The sequence below is a fragment of the Schistocerca piceifrons genome, chromosome 2, assembly GCF_021461385.2.
Source record: "Schistocerca piceifrons isolate TAMUIC-IGC-003096 chromosome 2, iqSchPice1.1, whole genome shotgun sequence".
Classification (NCBI taxonomy): domain Eukaryota; kingdom Metazoa; phylum Arthropoda; class Insecta; order Orthoptera; family Acrididae; genus Schistocerca; species Schistocerca piceifrons.
The window spans coordinates 232,653,975-232,676,144 of NC_060139.1; the positions used below are offsets into that span (position 1 = coordinate 232,653,975).

General features: G+C 43.8%; 1 protein-coding gene across 1 annotated transcript in view; it reads left to right on the top strand.

The window, feature by feature from the left end:
* Positions 1–22,170, top strand: part of LOC124776922 (apyrase-like) — a 163,079-nt gene that overhangs the window by 127,480 nt on the left and 13,429 nt on the right. The window contains exons 5-6 of the mRNA XM_047252136.1: positions 2,743–2,906; positions 7,017–7,125. Coding sequence (XP_047108092.1) covers positions 2,743–2,906; positions 7,017–7,125 — 273 coding nt within the window. The remainder of the gene's footprint in view (positions 1–2,742; positions 2,907–7,016; positions 7,126–22,170) is intronic.

Sequence of the window (22,170 nt, forward strand, 5' to 3'; positions counted from 1 at the left end):
CACACTAATAATGTCGGATAGCTGACTTCGGCACTGTTTACACGTCACATATTACCCACAAAAATTCACTGAGAGCGAAAAACTCTCACTGTATGTCTATCTTTAGAGTCGTCAGGAGCATTTTCTAAGATGTTTTGCTAGTGTGTGGCTGGAATTATTCCAAACAAATACTGCTGATCTGATCTTTTGTGCACTGTATTGACGTGGACAGTAAAATATGAAGAATAACCAGTACTGTAGCAGCGACTGACCAGCGGTACTTCGTGGCCAGGGAGATGCTGTCGATATTGGACTACTAGTCATTCTTCGCTAATAGATATTGATAAAACGAACCTCGCACTAGACTAATTTGGGACCGCTCTATCGAACAAGCACGTAAACTTCCGCATTAAAAACAATTTTCCTTGTAATGGGAAACAAATCGATGTTTTCCACCGACATTGGTTAAAATATAATAGAGATGTCTAGCAATATTTGTTTGGCCGACTACGGTTACACATTGCAAAAACAAAGCTGCGAATATCTGTCGAAAAAACAGGGAAAACGCGCCTGAGGATTCTTAGGAGGGAAATGTACATGTACACTCGAGCGAGGAGGCGCAGTGGTTAGCACACTGGACTCGCATTCGGGAGGACGACGGCTCAAACCCGCATCCGACCGTCCTGATTTAGGTTTTCTGTGATTTCCCTAAATCGCTTCAGGCAAATGCCGGAATGGTTCCTATGAAAGGGCACTGCCGACTTCCTTCCCCATCCTGATGGAACCGATGACCTCGCTGTTTGGTCCCTTCCCCCAAATCAATCATCAACCAACCGCTCGACAAAATTGGAACACCGGTGCGGAGACATATGATTACTGTGCAATTTATTCCACAGGTTAGTGACTTAACAATGTACTGAGCAAGTGAAATGAATTACAGAATTTTATATGCACTTTGGCTGTGAGGATTCGGTGTGGCGTGAAGCCGCCATATTCTTCAGTAAAAGTACCTGCAGAACACCCTGACATAGGATTTGCAGGCGCGTCCACAAAGCATTGAGAACGGTTACAGGAGGTCCAGAACAGACATTGCAGACCGACCATATCCCAGACATTTTTGATGGATGACATGTCAGGCAAACGGGCAGACCAGAGAAGCGGTGGTACCCGTCGTTCTTCGTAGAAGGTTCGCACATTCCTCTCCACATGTGGCCGGACATTGTTCTTCTTAAATATGGCATATGGAGCTACCTGCAGGAGGGTAAGCGTCTCTGTTTTTAAAACCTCCGCCAGGGGACTGGGTGTTTGTGTTGTTCTCATCACTTCATCATCATCCTCATCATTCACTGTGAAAAAAATTGGACTGTGAAAAAACTGGGACTTTGTACAAGCGCTGATGACCGCGCAGTTGAACGCCCCACAAACCAATCACCTAAAACCTCCGTGGTGTAGTGATTGCTGCTCAGGTTGTGCTGAATCACTAGGAGACAATATCGCAAGTTGTAGCGAATGACGACCCAAACCATCACCATTGGCATTTGTCTGCTGTGCGGTTCAATAATTCGGTCTGCCCGATTGCCTTCACCACTTACGTGGCCATCACCGTAGAACAAGCTGAAGCGAGACTCGTCTGGAAACAAGACATTTTGTCATTCAGCCTGCCAGTGACGGCTCTGACGTGCCCACTGCAGTCCGAGGCATTGGTGGTGTTATGGTCAATGGAAGATGAAAAAACGGCATGCGTACCACAAGCCCATCCCTCAGCATGGCTCTGAACGTTGGATGCAGACATGTCTGCACCCGCTACAGTGCTCCAGAGTCGAGAAAACAGTATGGACAAAGTTCTTCTGTCGGTTACTACCATGTGGACAAATCGGCAGGCATCCCATCCTGTGATCACACAGTGTAGTTCAGTACCCGCTCATCGCCGCTGTATTCGACTCTCCTCTGTCCACAGGTTCCACACCCGTGTCATTGTCGCAGGAGAGCGTCCCATAGAGCCACAGTGACAAACTCGTTTCCTCAATACCAGTGATTCCATTCCTTTCAAGTCGCTCAGATTCTGACATTGTGCTCTCTGACGTCGATGAGGCATACCGGCACTTAACGTGCACGTTTCCAGTTCCTTCAACGGCTCTTCACCGAGAGAGCGTGCCGTGATAGACCCGTCTAGTCTGGAAGCCGTTGGGTCTACGTGCACGATATCTCTCCACAATCTTAATCAATTATTATGGCTCCACTGCTCTACACATTTTCCGATTTTGGAACGATTCAGAGCATTCCTTTCGTGTGCTGCAGTTCTCAAAAGCAGTAAGTCCGGATGTCTATCCCGTATTAGTCATAGGCACTCTAGCCGAGCGCACAATGTAGATGTCTATCAAACGATACTATATGGTTCCAAAGACCTTCTCAAGTCTCAAATATCTATGATCTATGTATGCAAACTAAATCGACAAATGAAAATTTGTACCAAGGCTGGGATTCGAACCCGTGTCTCCTGCTCACTAGGCAGATGCTCCAACCACTATGCCACCCTGGCACATCTGGAGGGGCTACCCTAGCACGCCTCCCTCCTCAAATTTTCACTTGTCGCTTCACTGTAGTGGATGTGTATATTTTACAGTACACTATAGTTCACTCCTCCACCGGTTGTAGCAGCCAGAGTTCACGTGAAAGGAAGTTACGGATGTATTACTCCCGATAGAAATATATAACTTGCATGTGTGGTCCCGATGCTGCTTCAACTCCTTCCTTCTTTTTCAGACCCAGAGATTCTTGCAGCACTGGCCCCATGGCAAGCAGGCCTGGAGGAACTGGAGACCCGCAAGGTGGGGGAGACCAAAGTCCTTCTCGACACGTCGAACAATGCGTGCAAGCAAGGGGAGTGCAACATGGGCAACTTCATCACTGGGGCGATGCTGGACGAGGTATGGCCGCAGCAGAGTCGGAAGGATTGGTGTGGACACTTTGTGCTTGGTGTCGATAAAAAGTAAAACTCTGAGCGCTATTGGCGGATGACACAAATACAGCTTGTGGATTTTATCAGTAACACACGGTGAATTTAGATGGCTACAGTCCATTCCAGAGCTCTCTTCTGCTATGTGCCACGAAAATACTGATGAGTCAAAAGAGGTCTCCATATTGCAATATTTATTACATAAGCACAACACTGAAAAGGAAAGGTGCGTCCCCCCCCTCCCCCCTCCCCCCTCCCCCCTCCCCCCCACACACACACACAACTTGATTTCATTTCGACTAAAGCACGTTGTCAGAAGGAAGTTGCGTTGGTAAGTACAATGTGGTACCTGGTATACACTGAGGTGACATAAATCGTGGGATATCTCCTAATATTGTGTCGGACTTCCTTTTGTTCGGCGTAGTGCAGCAAGTCGACGTGGCACAGATTCAATAGGTCGTTGGAAGTCACTTGTAGAAATATTGAGCTATGTTGCCTCTACAGCCGTCCATAATTGCGAAATTGTTGTCGCTGCAGGATTTTGTGCAAGAACAGACCTCTCAATTCTGTCTCTTAAATGTTCGATTGGATTCGTGTCGGGAGATCTGGGTGGCCAAATAGTTCGCTCGAATTATCCAGAATGTTCTTCAAGCCAACCGCGAACGATCGTAGCCAGGTGACATGGCTCATTGTCATCCATAAAAATTCATCTGCATCTACATCTACGTGATTACTCTGCTATTCACAATAAAGTGCCTGGCGGACGGTTCAGCGAACCACCTTCATGCTGTCTCTCTACCGTTCCACTCTCGAAAGGCACGCGGGAAAACAAGCACTTAAATTTTTCTGTGCGGGCCCTGATTTATTTTATCGTGATCACCATTTCTCCCTATGTAGGTGGGCGCCAACAGAATGTTTTCGCAATCAGAGGAGAAAACTGGTGATTGAAATTTCATGAGAAGATCCCGTCGCAACAAAAATCGCCTTTGTTTTAATGATTACCACTCCAATTCACATATCATGTCTGTGACGCTATCTCCCCTATTTCGCGATAATACAAAACGAGCTGCCCTTCTTTGTACTTTTTTTATGTCATCCGTCAGTCCCAACTGATGCGGATCCCACACCGCACAACAGTACTCCAGAATAGAGCGGACAAGCGTGGTGTAAGCAGTCTCTTTAGTAGACCAAGTTAAGAACAAATAATGCAGTAGCGACAGATAATATTCCACCGGAATTTCTAAAATCATTGGAGGGAAGTGACAACAAAATGACTATTCGTGTTGCTGTTAGAATGTATGAGACTGACGAGGTACCACCAGACTTTCGGAAACACATCATCCACACAATTCTGAATTTTGCAAGAGCCGACAAGTGCGAGGATAATCGCACAATCAGCTCAACATCTCATGCATATAGAAATATGGAAAAGAAAGCTGAGGATCTGTTAGATGACGATCTGTTTGGCTGTAGGTAAGACAAAAGCATCAGAGAGACAGTTGAGACTTTGTGGTTGGTAATGGAAACAACACTAAGAAAAATCAGGACAAGGTCATAACGTTCGTCGACCCGGAAATGGTACAAGATGTTCGAAATCCTGAGACAAAACAGGGTAAGCTATAGGGAAAGACGTGTAATACAGTATGTACAAGAACCAAAAGGGGACAATAAGAGTGGAAGACGAAGTGCCCGCATTAAAAAGGGATGAAATCTTTCGCTTCTAGTGTCCAATCTGCTCATCGAAGAAGGAATGACGGAAATATAAGAAAGAAGCGTGGGATTAAAATTTCTTGTGAAAGGATATCGACGATAGATTCATTTATTAGATTACTGTCCCCATCGGACGTGAAGAAGAATTACAGGATGTTTTGAATGGAATGAACAGTCTAATTAGTACACAATATTGATTGGCAGTAAGTCGATGAAAGACGAAAGTAATGATAAGGAGCAGAAATAGAACAGGGAGAAACTTAACATGAGCATTGGGGATCACAAAGTAGACGAAGTTAAGGCAGCAAAATAACCAATGGCGGACGGAGCAATAAGAACATCAAAAGCAAAAAAGACAAAAATGGCTCTCCTCGCCATCTAGTATCAAACATAGGTCTCAGTTTGAGGGAGGAATATCTGACAATGTTCGTTTGGAACACTGCATTCTATGGCAGGGAGACATGGAGGGTGGAAAAACCGAAACAGAAGAGAATCGAACCCTTTGAAATGTGGTGCTACAGAAAAAATAATGACTATTAGGTGGCCTGATAAGGAATGAGGAGTTTCTCCGCACAGTCGTCGAGGAAAGGATTATATGGAAAACACTGACCAGAAGAATGGGCAGGACGATATCTGTTAAGACATCAGGGAACAATTTCCACAGCGCTACAGGGGTAAAAATTGTAGTTAAAGACGGAGATTGGAATATATTTTGCAGATAATTGAACACGTAGGTTCCAAGTGCTACTTTGAGATGAAAAGGTTGGCACAGGCGTAACAGCCCTAGAGGAATTCGTCTTGGGCCGCATTGTTTTGAAGACAAATAACTAAAACAAATGGCTCTGAGCACTATGGGTCTTAACAACAGTGTTTCCAATCTATATTTACATGGCATTTAGAGACATAAAAGCACTGTACGTCTGCATGCCCTGCACACAGGTTAACTCACACTTTAACTATCGTTTAGCGTCTTTCCAGTCTTTGGGTCTACATGACTCGACGTTTCTCAGCAGGTAAGCACTGGAATGCGTTATTATTACTCTTTGCGTTTTGCTTTGCAACCAAAGTTGCTTATGACAGTGAAACCAGAATGCACTAGTTTTGACTAATCACCTTAAAATCTGAAAATAGATGTGAATCAAACATTTGGCTGAAAAATGTGATGACAGAAACATAACACGTGTCGTAAACGTGTTATGTCGCTTTTGGATTATCGTTTGGGATATAAAATTGTTGCCACAAAGTATAAACAACAGCAAAACCTTCTGTTCTAATTGGCCCGGTATGTGATACTTAGACGTAATTGGACGAAGCCGGCCTTTTCGCTCAATACTACGCCACCAATTCCCCACTTACTCTCCTATACTAATATTTTCACCTCAGAATAACATTCCCATCGTCGTCAGTCGCTTGTTGCTTATATACCAATCTGCTACTATTTTCGTCCTGTAATACCATCAACGTTACTCTGTCGTCATATACTATCATTCTCTTTCGTCTTCTACTTTGCGTTTACCACAAATTCCTTTCCTCACCGATCCTGTGCAGGACTTCTCATTTCTTATCAATCCGTTTATTTTGAGCACCTTTCTGAAATATCACATCTGGAAACCTGTTTCTTTCGTCTCCAGTTATCAGTTGTTTACACAAAATGTAGGCGAATCTGAGTTCGAGTATTTGCAAGTGTTAGTGGTTTGCGCTGTTGCCATAACAACGCAACACCATTTTACTTTTGTATTAACTGTCTCTTATTTCCAGGATTATTACTTTTTTTAGTGCTCTTTACTTTATTTAGTAAAAATGAACCATTATAGGATCATTTTGTCGTTCACTCGTCTGTCTGCCTGTTAAGACCCCTTTTTCTTAAAAATGGGTAGGGTATCAAATCGAAATATATGTCAAATACGAAAATCTACGGTCCCTTGGTTTTGCAAAGAATTTAAGGTTCTAACAATGCAGTCAAAAGAGAAGGTTATTTATTGCACATATTTTGACACCCATACACTTACTCATCAAAACCTGTAGAAGAACTATCTATACAAATAATTAAGTGTGTACGGAACCCCAGGAATGCGAACCCTCCTACTACCTGTCCGGATTTTTTGTGATTATAGCTCTAAGTGAAAAACAATGCACGTTCAACAAGATTGAGGAGGGAACCAAAGGAGGAAAGATGTCCCAAATTCATTTCCTGTTTCGTCAGTATTGTAATTTGTTCAAATGGTACAGACATCTGTTAAAACTTCATTCAGCGTGATCTCTCAAATTAGTGGTTAATTCGTACAATACGCCATGAGAGGAAAAGTGGATGCCGCTGTGACCCAATGTGACACAGGCAGTCTTGATGACTACTGGTTTTTGTTCCTTTCAGATGGCAGTGCTGCAGAGCAGCTCCGATTCGCAGCGATGGACGGAGGCTCCCATAGCCATCACCAACTCTGGAGGTATCCGGGCGTCTATTGAGGAGACCAACAACGGAAGTAAGTAAAGGCCTTTTGTTATGTACTACGTTTTTATTTATTTGACCGCAGGAGACTCGTAACTACCTCGCGTGAGATCGTTCCAGATTGGATTTGAACACTTGAGATTTACGGGCGACAATTTCCGTTTCTATTGCAAATGGAGCATACAAAATTTTACACATCTGCTAGCAAAAAGAAAAAAAAACCTCAAGGAATTTTTATGCAAGATCCTCTTTCCGTCAGGTGTTCACTTACTGCACTCACGTTTACCTGACGCGGTTGACATCTGTAGGTTGTTTGACTTTTAGGTGTTTGGACGAGTTCACACAAAGTAAGTTACCCTTTGCCAACCCACTTTTCATCACTTAACCTGAAGATTAATATGAAAGGCGTCTTATTCTAAAGTCTTTTAGATATAACGCCACAGTTGTCGGAGTAGCCGGAAGAGTACCCAGTGTTGGCCAGGTGTTGTAGCACTTGACTCGTAGAACAGTATCTGATCATTAGGACCAAGAAGATGTGGCTGACATCCTCCTCTTTGTCTCAGTCGTATAATGGGGATACGTCTAAGTCAAAGCGGCGTACGTGTTTCCTGTAGCAAACCTTGGTCTAAAGTAAGGCATTTTACAATATTCTTGAAACTTTTGAAGCACTGGAGTATCTCAAGACAGAACTTGGTCAATAGCATCGCTTTATTTATTTTCTTATTTTTGGCGTGACTTCAGCCAACAAATAAATATGGTAATTACAAATTGCCCCTACTACTAATACGCGATGAATAATATGCTAAAGCTATGGCATCATACAGTGTTAGGAAACCAGATTTCGTCCGTATTGGTTTGGGAATTTGCTGTGAGAGGTCACCAACAAACCTTACGTTCTCATCACAAAAATCATAACACCTAAATTTGATTAATTTCAATGACTATCACAACGAAATCAGCGTTAGGTCGTACTGTGCCTATTGAAAAGTTTTCAGCTTGGCATGAAATTACTACGGCCACAGATCTTGTTTTACAGGAAACAAGTTTGTGTAATCCATTTTGGAGCTACAGAATTACGGACGGTTTTAGATTCCCGATCGTCGGCCATTCGGAAAATGTGACCACTGGTCAGCAGCACCTTGCATTGTTTGCCAGACCGGTGCACTGACCCCTTTACATCCAGAGCCGAAGTTTCCAGTGCATCAAACACTTTTTCCTCTGAGGACTTCTGGCTTAGCTTAAGTCCAAAACTGATTATCCTTTCATTGTAAAAGTTTTTGCCTAATTTTGATACCCTCCTATTGATTACTTCCTCCTATTCTTGCCTACTGCGTTGGACTATCCCTCCTAAATATCTAAATTTCCCATGTATTTGGTTCATGCTGTTGACAATAGTACTGTCTATTTTACACGTCGCCCTCAAGCTTGCAATCAGTACTGCTCTGTTCTGAGGTTTGTTTATCCGACAGTGGTAGTTGTGCATTAACAGTGATGCACAACAGCAGGTGGGAGGCAGGGATCAGGGAAGAATCGACGTATTATACCTATCCCCCTAACCGACAAGTTCTACATCTACATCTACATCTACATTTATACTCCGCAAGCCACCCAACGGTGTGTGGCGGGGGGCACTTTGCGTGCCACTGTCATTACCTCCCTTTCCTGTTCCAGTCGCGTATGGTTCGCGGGAAGAACGACTGTCTGAAAGCCTCCGTGCGCGCTCTAATCTCTCTAATTTTACATTCGTGATCTCCTCGGGAGGTATAAGTAGGGGGAAGCAATATATTCGATACCTCATCCAGAAACGCACCCTCTCGAAACCTGGCGAGCAAGCTACACCGCGATGCAGAGCGCCTCTCTTGCAGAGTCTGCCACTTGAGTTTATTAAACATCTCCGTAACGCTATCAAGGTTACCAAATAACCCTGTGACGAAACGCGCCGCTCTTCTTTGGATCTTCTGTATCTCCTCCGTCAGACCGATCTGGTACGGATCCCACATTGATGAGCAATACTCAAGTATAGGTCGAACGAGTGTTTTGTAAGCCACCTCCTTTGTTGATGGACTACATTTTCTAAGCACTCTCCCAATGAATCTCAACCTGGTACCCGCCTTACCAACAACTAATTTTATATGATCATTCCACTTCAAATCGTTCCGCACGCATACTCCCAGATATTTTACAGAAGTAACTGCTACCAGTGTTTGTTCCGCTATCATATAATCATACAATAAAGGATCCTTCTTTCTATGTATTCGCAATACATTACATTTGTCTATGTTAAGGGACAGTTGCCACTCCCTGCACCAAGTGCCTATCCGCTGCAGATCTTCCTGCATTTCGCTACAATTTTCTAATGCTGCAACTTCTCTGTATACTACAGCATCATCCGCGAAAAGCCGCATGGAACTTCCGACACTATCTACTAGGTCACTTATATATATTGTGAAAAGCAATGGTCCCATAACACTCCCCTGTGGCACGCCAGAGGTTACTTTAACGTCTGTAGACGTCTCTCCATTGATAACAACATGCTGTGTTCTGTTTGCTAAAAACTCTTCAATCCAGCCACACAGCTGGTCTGATATTCCGTAGGCTCTCACTTTGTTTATCAGGCGACAGTGCGGAACTGTATCGAACGCCTTCCGGAAGTCAAGAAAAATAGCATCTACCTGGGAGCCTGTATCTAATATTTTCTGGGTCTCATGAACAAATAAAGCGAGTTGGGTCTCACACGATCGCTGTTTCCGGAATCCATGTTGATTCCTACATAGTAGATTCTGGGTTTCCAAAAACGACATGATACTCGAGCAAAAAACATGTTCTAAAATTCTACAACAGACCGACGTCACAGATATAGGTCTATAGTTTTGCGCATCTGCTCGACGACCCTTCTTGAAGACTGGGACTATCTGTGCTCTTTTCCAATCATTTGGAACCCTCCGTTCCTCTAGAGACTTGCGGTACACGGCTGTTAGAAGAGGGGCAAGTTCTTTCGCGTACTCTGTGTAGAATCGAATTGGTATCCCGTCAGGTCCAGTGGACTTTCCTCTATTGAGTGATTCCAGTTGCTTTTCTATTCCTTGGACACTTATTTCGATGTCAGCCATTTTTTCGTTTGTGCGAGGATTTAGAGAAGGAAATGCAGTGCGGTCTTCCTCTGTGAAACAGCTTTGGAAAAAGGTGTTTAGTATTTCAGCTTTACGCGTGTCATCCTCTGTTTCAATGCCATCATCATCCCGTAGTGTTTGGATATGCTGTTTCGAGCCACTTACTGATTTAACGTAAGACCAGTGAAACTGGGCTAGTGGGACTTGCTTCATCTGAAAGAAAAGCTGCTGTGTCCTACGTCAAGAGAAGGAACACAAAATGGAAGGGGGGTCTATTAATCGTTAGAAGTTTAAGCTTATGGCGAATAATGGCACCCCTAGGGCAAGGACTTTGAGGGACAGGAAAGAATACCAGGTATACTCGGTGTGTATGCGTCCCCCCTGCCACCGCTCAACATGGTGAAGAAGCTATTCTGGCAGGCGTTGAGGGAAAGGGGTGCAACCAACTGGAGATTGCGGCGCACAGTGGAACAAAAAGTGGCGTCATCTGGGACCAGAGGTCATACTTGGATCATTCCAGCGACGGAGCTTCAACGAAGCTAACAGTTTCCAGCATTGACCCCAGAACTGATCATGGCCCCCTGGCTCTGAGTTGAGTGGAAGGACTGAACCAGAGACATCGAGGGTTCTGTGACAAGTGAGGCTGTGACTTCCTGGACTTTCACCATCGAGATGAGAATTGTGGGGTCCGCCTTAATGGATGAGGTATGCACTATACACCATAGGTTGCTATCCAGGTAGCTGACTATGTGTGGGGAGCACACAAGGGTTTCGTAGATTAGGTGGGTCTCCGGTTCTGATAACGGTAGCTGGAGGAGATCTGGAAGTATTATTCTAAGATCCAAAGAAATGCCAGACATAGAGTATTAAAATTCTAGCAGTAAACTGCCGAAGCATGTGCAACGAAGTTGCAGAGATTGAAGCGTTCGCGAAAAGCAGTGAAACTCATATAACACCAGGAACAGGGAGCTGGTTAAAACCTGAAGTTGATAGCAGCGAGATTTTTTGGAGAAAGTTTAAGGGTACAGGGAAAGGATAGGCTGATCTCAAGAAACTCAAATTCACCGAGACAGGAATTGAAACTGCATGCGACATGGTTTGGGCAAGACTGAGTACCAGGGGTGAGGATGAAATAGTAACTGAAGCCTTCTACCGAACACCAGACTCACCTCCTGATATAACCGAAAACTTCAGTTCACTTGTACATAAGCTCCCCAGTCGTACAGTACTTAACGGTGAAGACTTAAATCATCCAACAATCAATTGGGAAAATGTTGTGTACATAGTTCCGCGTAGTCAGCGCGTACACAACTTTCCCACTAGAGCGCGCCCTGCTAAGCACAACAGCGCAGGCGCAGCGCTCGTCCGTCTCCGCACTACGAGATGGCGCTGTCTTAGAGACGGACCAAATTCTGCTTCCGCCGATCCGCGTATTAATATGTAACGCAGCCAATGAGATTGCTGCTAACGTAGAACCTTTTCTCCTCACGGATCACACTCGCGCAGTGATACCTGAACGCGTGAGGTATTATAACGAGTGTACAGACCTCCGATGAGTTAGTCCGCACCAGTCTGCATTAGTCTGTACCAGTCTATAATCAAGTTTCAGTCTGTGCCTAATAAGATTACCATATTCCTGTACATAGCCATGAAGATAAATGAATAGACACTTTGTCAAGTATGAGAGATATGTGAGAATAAGATTAACGTACCAAGACCAAAGGAACTTCAGGTTGTCAATTGTAAAAAGCATCCGGAATCAAGTTACGTAATATCTATGATTTTTATTATTTTAATAAATGTGCGTGAAAATTAATCAAGTTCTGTTTAAAGTTGGTCACCATCAATCTGCTACTCTAAGCGTGCAAGTGGCATTTCTATCGTCTGACCTAACGGCAGAAGATAAACACGCCACGATAAGACCACGAGACATATTGCCGACACTCGCCTACTTCGTTAGAGCGACAAGTCAACTAATCTGATGGTGTGTGCACCGAAGGTCTTACAGTACGCACACCACAGAAAATTAGAGCTTTGTAAGCAGTGGGCGTGACAAGACATATTGTGATACGCTACTAAATGCTTCTTTGTAAACTACTTCAAACAGATAGTTCGGGAACCGACTCGTGATAGAAATATGTTCGATCTAATGGCAGGAGGTACACTTGACTTCTTTAAGCATGTCCACATGGAAGTAAGGTATAAGTTACTATGAGGCAATTGTAGAAAAAATGATTATCCAAGTCCAAAGGGCGACAGAATCAAGTAGAAACATTTATATGATCAGTAAACATAAAAAAGCAGTAGTGGTATATCTCGTTGAGGAACTTGAAACTTCTAGTTCAGAAGAGGAGCATGTAGAGGAACTATGGACCAAGTTTAAAAGAACAGTTCACCACACACTGGATAGTTATGAACCCATTAGAACAGTTCATGATGGGAGGGACTCTTCTAAAAAACAGGCACTACTGCATAATAAGCGTAAAACAAAGCATAGGGCTATAGATTAGAGAGATGCTGAAAGAAACACAGTTGCCCTTCGAGAGAAATGCGTGAAATAATTCGGCCTAAACTAGTAACTTATTTCTCCTAAGTATCGTTTTAAATCACGTACATCAATGATAATTAATCACGGCAGATCAAAACTGGCACCTTTGCCTTTCGCGGACTTGTACTCTACCGACTGAGCTATCCAAGCACACCTCATAAAGCGACTGCAGAGCGTTATTTCCGTCAGTACGTCTTGTACCTTCCAAACCTCTTTCTTCGAGACTACTAGTCCCTCAATGTATGCAGGAGAATTACTGTGAAGATCTAAAGGTGAGGGAATGGGGTACAGGCGGAATAAAGCTGTGAAGGTGCGTCGTGAGCCGCACTGAGTGGATACTTCAGTCGGTAGAGTACTTGCACGCGAAATGGGAATGTCCAATGTTTGAGTCAAAGTCCGGCACACAGTTTCAATCTGGCGGAAAGTTCCAAACCAGTGCACACTCCACTGCAGTGTGAAAATTCATTCTGGATCGTACTAGCATTTACTCACGCCTCCACCATGAATGCATACGTCACGTAATTATACCCTGATGGAAAAAAAAAATCGCAACACCAAGAAGGAGTTGTGCGACATAAACGAAGGCTGGTAGGCGTGTTTCTATATCTGGAAGATGAGGTCTATCCATATTTCACGACAGTCGCGTGAGAGTGGCGCTAGCAGGGTCACTATGAGGATGTAAATCAGGTGTGCTTGAAATACACGCTGTAACGGTCGTGAGCGTTAGTTACCTTTGAGACTGGACGTGGTGTTAGTCAAGAATTCCTTTAACGCGACGAAGACACCGTTATCAACACCACACTGTGTCTGAGCGAGGTTGTGAAGTGTAGGCTGCAACCACTACAGCTACATGATTGATGGCAGCGGTGGTCACGAGAATGTACGGTCACAAGAAGACCGGTATCCGGACGGCCACGTGGCACTATCGAGAGGGAAGACCATCGTGTTCGGTAGCAATCTGAGCAACAAGTTACTGCAAGGACAGCTCCGAGCCACCGACACCAAACCACCGCCATTTGCGAGTTCAGTGGTGGTCAACCGAGAGCTCATTGCAGGCCAGAGTCGAGGTCTGTTGTGTTTTCTGATGAAACCTGATTCTTTCTCGCTGCCAGTGAAGGCCATGTTTTTGTTAGAGCTGTACCGAATCTGTTGCGGCCAAAACACGCTAGACCTACAACTGGAGTGCGGTTTCTTGCGACAGCAGGAGCATTCTCGTGGTTATCCCAAGCACCCTGGCTACAAAACTGTACGTCAGTCTGGTGATTCGACCTGTTCTGCAGCCATTCATGAACAGCATTCCAGAGGATGTTTTCTAACTGGATAAAACTCGTCCACATACCACTGGTGTAATCCAATATGCTACAAAGTGAGGACATGTTTCTTTAGCCTGCTTGATCACCATATCAGTCTCCAATCGAGCACACGTGGGACATCATCACACGACAACTCCAGCGTCATCCACAAACAGCATTAAACTTCCCTGTATCGACCGACGTAATGCAACAGGCATGAAGCTCCAGGCCACAGACTGACATCTGGCATCTGTACAATACAATGCATGCACATTTGCATGCCCTCGTTCAACATTCTGGCGGTTATTAACGTATCAGCATTTCACATTTGCAATGCCTTATCGGTCGCTTATATTACCCTGTGATCTTGCAATATTAATCACTTACATATGTTAATAGACAAACGTATTCTCAAAATTTCATTGTTGTTGTTGTTGTGGTCTTCAGTCCTGAGACTGGTTTGATGCAGCTCTCCATGCTACTCTATCCTGTGCAAACTTCTTCATCTCCCAGTACCTACTGCAGCCTACCTCCTTCTGAATCTGCTTGGTGTATTCGTCTCTTGGTCTCCCTCTACGATTTTTACCTTCCACGCTGCCCTCCAGTACAAAATTGGTGATCCCTTGATGCCTCAGAACATATCCTACCAACCGATCCCTTCTTCTAGTCAAGTTGTGCCACAAACTCCTCTTCTCCCCAATTCTATTCAATACCTCCTCATTAGTTATGTGATCTACCCATCTAATCTTCAGCATTCTTCTGTAGCACCACATTTCGAAAGCTTCTATTCTCTTCTTGTCTAAACTATTTATCGTACACGTTTCACTTCCATACATGCCTACACTCCATACAAATACTTTCAGAAACGACTTCCTGACACTTAAATCAATACTCGATGTTAGCAAATTTCTCTTCTTTAGAAACGCTTTCCTTACCATTGTCAGTCTACTTTTTATATCCTCTCTACTTCGACCATCATCAGTTATCTTGCTCCCCAAATAGCAAAACTCCTTTACTACTTTAAGTGTCTCATTTCCTAATCTAATTCCCTCAGCATCACCCGATTTAATTCGACTACATTCCATTATCCTCGTTTTGCTTTTGTTGATGTTCATCTTATACCCTCCTTTCACGATACTGTCCATTCCGTTCAACTGTCTTCCAAGTCATTTGCTGTCTCTGACAGAATTACAATCTCATCGCCAAACCTCATTTATTTCTTCTCCATGGATTTTAATACCTACTCCGAATTTTTCTTTTGTTTCCTTTACTGCTTCGTCAATATACAGATTGAATAGCATCAGGGAGAGGCTACAACCCTGTCTCACTCCTTTCCCAACCACTGCTTCCCTTTCATGCCCCTCAACCCTTATAACTGCCACCTGATTTCTGTACAAATTGTAAATAGCCTTTCGCTCCCTGTATTTTACCCCTGCCACCTTCAGAATTTGAAAGAGAGTATTCCAGTCAACATTGTCAAAAGCTTTCTCTAAGGCTACAAATGCTAGAAACGTAGGTTTGCCCTTCCTTAATCTAGCTTCTAAGATAAGTCGTAGGGTCAGTATTGCCTCAGGTGTTCCAACATTTCTACGGAATCCAATCTGGTCTTCCCCGAGGTCGGCCTCCACTAGTTTTTCCATTCGTCTGTAAAGAATTCGCGTTAGTATTTTGCAGCTGTGACTTATTAAACTGATAGTTTGGTAATGTTCACATCTGTCAACACCTGCTTTCTTTGGGATTGGGATTATTATATTCTTCTTGAAGTCTGAGGGTATTTCGCCTGTTTCATACATGTTGCTCACCAGATGTTAGAGTTTTGTCAGGACTGGCTCTCCCAAGGCCGTCAGTAGTTCCAATGGAATGTTGTCTACTCCGCGGGCCTTGTTTCGACTCAGGTCTTTCAGTGCTCTGTCAAACTCTTCACGCAGTATCATAGCTCCCATTTCATCTTCATCTACCTCCTCTTCCATTTCCATAATATTGTCCTCAAGAACATTGCCCATGTATAGACCCTCTATATATTCCTTCCACCTTTCTGCTTTCCCTTCTTTGCTGAGAACTGGGTTTCCATCTGAGAAAATTTCATTACTCTACATGAATTATTTTTTGATATGATTTTTTCCGTAAGTGTATTTTACTCATACATAGGTATATATTTCGCATACACTATGTGATCAAAAGTATCCGGGCAGCTGGCTCAAAATGACTTACAGGTTCGTGGCGCCCTCCATCGGTAATGCTGGAATTCAATATGGTGTTGGCTTTGATGACATTAACCTGTGATCTTCCACTCTCGCAGGCATTCGTTCAGTCAGGTGCTGGAGGCAGCCCATTCTCCACGGAGTGCTGCACTGAGGAGAGGTATCGATGTCGGTCGGTGTGGCCTGGCCCGAAGTCGGCTTTCCAAAACATCACAAAGGTGTTCTATAGAATTTAGGTCAGGACTCTGTGCAGGCCAGTCCATTACTGAATTGCTTTTCAACAATGCGAAGCAAGAAGGTGCTTAAAATATCAATGTAGGCTTGTGCTGTGATAGTGCCACGCAAAACAACAAGGAGTGCAAGTCCCCTGCACGAAAACCACCTTGATTGCTCACCTCACACAACGTTTTTCCACTGTTCAATCGTCCATTGCTTACGCTCCTTAGACCAAGCGAGGCGTTGTTTGGCATTTACAGGCGTGATCTGTGGCTTATGAGCAGCCGCTCGACCATGAAATCCAAGTTTTCTCACCTCCAGCCTAAATGACATAGTACCTGCAGTGGGTCCTGAAACAGTTCGGAATTTCTGTGTGATGGTCTGGATAGATGTCTACCTGTTACACATTACGATCGTCTTCAACCGTCGGCGGTCTCTTGTCAGCCACCAGACGAGGTGGGCCTGTACGCTTTTGTGCTGTAAGTGTCCCTTCTCGTTTCCACTTCACTATCATGTCGGAAACAGTGTACTTAGGGATGTTTAAGAGTGCGGAAATCTCGCGTAGAGACTTACGACACAAGTGACACCCAATCACCTTACAACGTTCAAAGTCCGTGAGTTCCGCGTAGCGCCCCATTCTGCCCTTTCACGATGTCTAATGACTACTGAGGTCTCTGATACGGAGTACCTGGCAGTAGCTGGTAGCACAATGCACCTAATACGAAAAACATATGTTTTTGGGGGTGGCTGGATACTTTTCATTGCATAGTGTACATTGATCATTCTCACGATTTGGTTGACGCAACTGAACAACACAAAGAAAAGACAGATTGGGCTTCGTAGTTTTGAAGCATTATAAGTCGGCTACATACAGGAAAGAAATTCGGTCGTTTTCGAATGCCCATCCACATCTCCGCCCAAACCACAACTCGTAGCCGGCCGCGGTGGCCTAGCGGTTCTAGGCGCGCAGTCCGGAACCGTGCGACTGCTACGGTCGCAGGTTCGAATCCTGCCTCGGGCATGGATGTGTGTGCTGTCCTTAGGTTAGTTAGGTTTAAGTAGTTCTAAGTTCTAAGGGACTGATGACCACAGATGTTAAGTCCCATAGTGCTCAGAGCCATTTGAACCATTTGAACCACAACTCTTAGTAGGGACCTCTTACTCCCATAGTATTTTTAGACGAAAAATGAGTCGCACGTGTATAGCAAGTTTGGTACAAACTGCATCAGGAGTTTTTGAGCTATGTTTTTGTAATCTCTCGACCCTCAGAGGAGTGTTAGGGGTCTCTGTCTCAGCATTTTTTCCAGAAAGCAAGTGTACTTGTGCCAAGTCGGGCAGACATCGGTTTGGTTCTGTCACCAATCTGGCTAACGACCCCGAAAACGATGGATTCTGTACTAATATTGGTCTTTATCGAATATTTATTACATGTGACCGGTTCTCATACCATCCATAACTGAAGAGTTGGATAGTGTACATTACACCATAATATTTTAAACAAAAATTATACTGGGTGTTTATAATGCAGGTAGACTCAGAGGTGCAGTGTGGGCTATAATTATCGTATGGCGACGAACGTTAATACAGAACCGATTTACGCTGGAAGAAAATTACTTCCAATTTTTTTCACCAGGTGCAAATCTGGCGCTATGGTTCAGATGGCTCTGAGCACTATGGGACTTAATTTCTGAGGTCATCAGTCCCCTAGAACTTAGAACTACTTAAACCTAACTAACCTAAGGACATCACACACATCCATGCCCGAGGCAGGATTCGAACCTGCGACCGTAGCGGTCGCACGGTTCCAGACTGCAGCGCCTAGAACCTCTCGGCCACTCCGGCCGGCCTGGCGCTATGCTTACACAGGTATTGAAATGTTTTCCTATATAATCGATTAGCAACGGAACTTGGGCAGGAGACGTCAAACAAGTGAGAAAGGTATAATGTTGATTTCATTATTAAGTGACGCTTACGCAATTCGCTCAAGACGAACACTGGTGATGTCAATGATATGCTGCATCCGTAAAACGACATTATCAATAGTTCTCGCAGCATTTCCGGTGGAATCTGAGCAATTTGTGCCTGTATAATCAACAGCTTTCAGGTCAGTCGGAGACCGCATGTGTTCTTGGAAACCGCGTTCTTTTAGATAATACCAGAGCAGAAAGTCACATGGATTCAGATTAGGTGATCTTGCAGGGCGTGGGCCTGGAAAACCTCTGGAGATAATACGTTCGTGGAAGGTCATATTAAGCAGATATTTCACAGGGCGAGCGATATGAGATGTTGGACCATCTCGTATGAAAACGGTGGTTTCCACGCACTTGCGCTCTTCCAAAGCACATGCTGTACCAGGAGACCTCAATAACGTGCAGACTCAAGGTACACCTGCCAGGCCCACTCCGTGTATTCTCTTGAAAGAAGAACGGACCAGGAGTAAACGTGCTTGTGAATTCACACCACACAGCCTCATACGGCGAGTGCAGTGGCTCTTCGTGCACAAGACGTGGTTTAAGAGCATCCCAAATTCGGCAGTTCTGTCTATTCCCTGCACCCTGTAGTGTAAATTCTGCCTCGTCACTCCGTAGAATGTTGCACGGCCGAGCGTCATCAATTTTGATACGTCCCAGAAGCATCGGAGCAAATTCAGAACGTTGCTACGGGTTTCAGTTAAAGCATCGTCTGGATCTTGTACGGATACTAGTCTAAAACAGACCGCAAAACTTTCCGTACTGTTGACCACAGGACGTAGAACGAGCACTAGCGTTAGTCGGGGCACGTGCTGCGTGGTCAGTTACAGCAACAACAGCCTCGTCAATAACTTCCATCGGAACAAGACGCCTTCCTCTTCCAGGTGCCACACCAAGCTCACCTGTGTTTTGAAATTCCATTATCATCTTCTTTAAACCTTTTAATGACATCGGACGTCTCCTCAGACCTTTTAGTTGGAGATACTCTCTCAATACAGCACTGAACTGCTCACGTTCTCACAAAAAAGTTTCACCAACAGCGCACTGTCATTCTTCTCAATAACCATTCTGTCCACTCGCGTTGTAGCTTGTCAGGTCACAGTGTGGATCTCATACCGTCAAACTAAAAGTGTACACCGCCAGATTTGCACCTGTTAATTTGTTTTCCTGCGTAAATCGGTTCCTCATTAACACATTAGCACATGTAACAAGTTTCGCCACGTACGATAATTACAGCCACCGTTAGAACCTCGTGAGAAGCTGCACGTTTGTTATATCCACCCGCAACAAATAAGACACATAATGAGTGATTATTCACAAAATTTACTTGAAACTGCTCTAGATGTTTCTGAGATATATTTCTGTGTTAACCTTTTTCACCCCCACCTCTGAGGGCAGTAGACAACTTTTATCCCCACAGTGCTTCTTTCCACATACTAAGTGATATATTTAGCAAGTTAGGTGGAAATTTGAGACGTTCATACATACATACATACATACAATTATTGTTATAAATTCATAGAGGTAGGGGTGTAAATGTGGAAACCCAGTTTGTTTTTGCTATATAAAAGAAATGTTTACTTCTCTTTCAGCTTCAAAAATCAGCCAAAGCTAATTCATAATGTTTTAGCAGTGATTGTTATATTACGAAACACAAAAACTAAATATGTTAAAAATTAAAAAAACATTTTCTGCTTGCACAACAACTAATTAATTTTTCAAGAAGTGCGGGTAATGGGGAAACGCCTTAAAATTGTGAGAACTGACTACTTCAAACGAAAACTATTAAAAATGTTAGAAACTATTTCATTTTATATTAAATTTAAATTACACAAAAATATTTTTAAACGTAGCTGTAATAGAAAAATGCTTCATAAGCGAAGTTCACTTGCAAAAATCGCATGTATAAATATCTCCTTCATTTCCAGCACACAGAGTGACTCCACAATTCTCCCCGAACGTCTCTGGAAAATGCGCCTCCACAAAAAATACAAATGGCGTCTTCTTCAGTAGGTTTTTCTTCCCCAACTGGGAGGTTCAAATCTGACTCGCCTGAAGAGACAGTTGGTGCATTGGGCTCTTCATCTGAATCCTTATAAAACTTAAACCGTTTTTTGTATGGTTTTCTAGTAGGAGCTTCACGTTTTTTCTTGCTTTTGGCCGGTGCCTTAGGAAGCTTCTGTTTACCATTCAGTAAGGAGTCTCCAAGGCGTGTTTTATAAGGCAACAGCTGATTAACCGGGCTTAAGACCTCTGTTGGAAACCTTCCTCTTTAGAGGAGGGATTGGCATGATATCTTGTGGAGACACTCACGTGTTTGATGAGGTTTTTGACAACGATGTTGACCTTCTGCTTTCTCTTTGGCCATCTTCACTTGGGCTGCCAGTTGTCACAGGTCTGAATGCTTTTTGAGTGTCTTCTTGTCTGAGGTCATTACTTCCACCTGGAGATGCTGGATTCTCATAAGTTCCTCTCAGACTTCTGGCCTCATCTAAAGCCGATGTGGAAGCTATAAAGTCGATTTCTGCAAAAAGAGTCCTGTCACATGGGAAAATTCCAGTCTCCAAAAATCCTTTTGCAGCAGTAGAGCCACCCTGGTGGCACTTTAGGTAGGCTTTCCCAAACAACTCATATGTCATATGTTCCTAAGGGCCGGCTGCTGTGCCGCAACCATTGGCGAACATACTCAGCGTAATAGGTTCTTAGAGTGATCATAAAGTTCTTATCAAGTGGCTGAGTTTTATGAGAGGTGTGAGGCGGAATGCTCACGATTGTAACATGGTTCTCCCTTGCACATTCTATAACTTGAAGGTTTCTGGCATGACTGTTATGCCCATCAAGAAATACCAACACAGGAGATTCTTTTGAGGGATGTGCCTTAGAAATGAAGTGGTCAAACCACTCGGATAAGAGCTCGGTTTGAATCCAGCCTGAAGGATTGCATTTAACAATTGTTCCAGGTGGTGCTCCTTTCAGTAGAGTATCAGTCCAGTTCTTCCTAGGGAAGATCATCTCTGGTGGCATGAAAGTACCACCAGCACTTATACAGCATCTGACAGTCACCAGGGATCCTCGCTCTACTGATGTGAGAGCACCTACTTGACGTTTACCTTTCAGTCCAATTACATGTGGTATTCTGCTCTGGACGACAGAGAGCCCAGTCTCGTCCACATTGTACACATGATCAGCACTATAGGAGTGTTTACTGTACTCAGCTTCCAAAATGTCAAAAAACTTGTCTGCAGCTTCTTTGATGAACCCGTTTGCTCTCTAGAATAGGTTTGTGGATTGCGAGTTTATTTCTGTGTCGTCTAAGAAAAAGGTCAAACGAAGTTCTACCTGCAGCATTTGAAGTAAAAGGATGATTAATATTATTCCTTTCCGCTAGCTGATATGCCATTCTCTTGATATCTAATCTGGTAAGGCCATAGAAGCGACTATCCATTTCAATGAGATACTGTAACAACTGCTTCTCAATAGCATCAGGTAGTACAGGCTTACGTACAAGTCTCAAAGAAACACTTTCTTCAGTTGACATATCACTATGCACAAACCTTTGAAGTGTCGTCTGAGGTAAACTGAAAGCTTTTACTGCTCTTCTTAACCCTATCTGCTTTTCCCTTAAGGCTATTATAGCCTTAATCATGTTTTCAGCATCCCACTTCTTCACAATAGCTCTTGGTTTACGATCAGTTAGCTTTCGTGGCATCTAGAAACAGACGCAAAACATATTAGAAGTAAT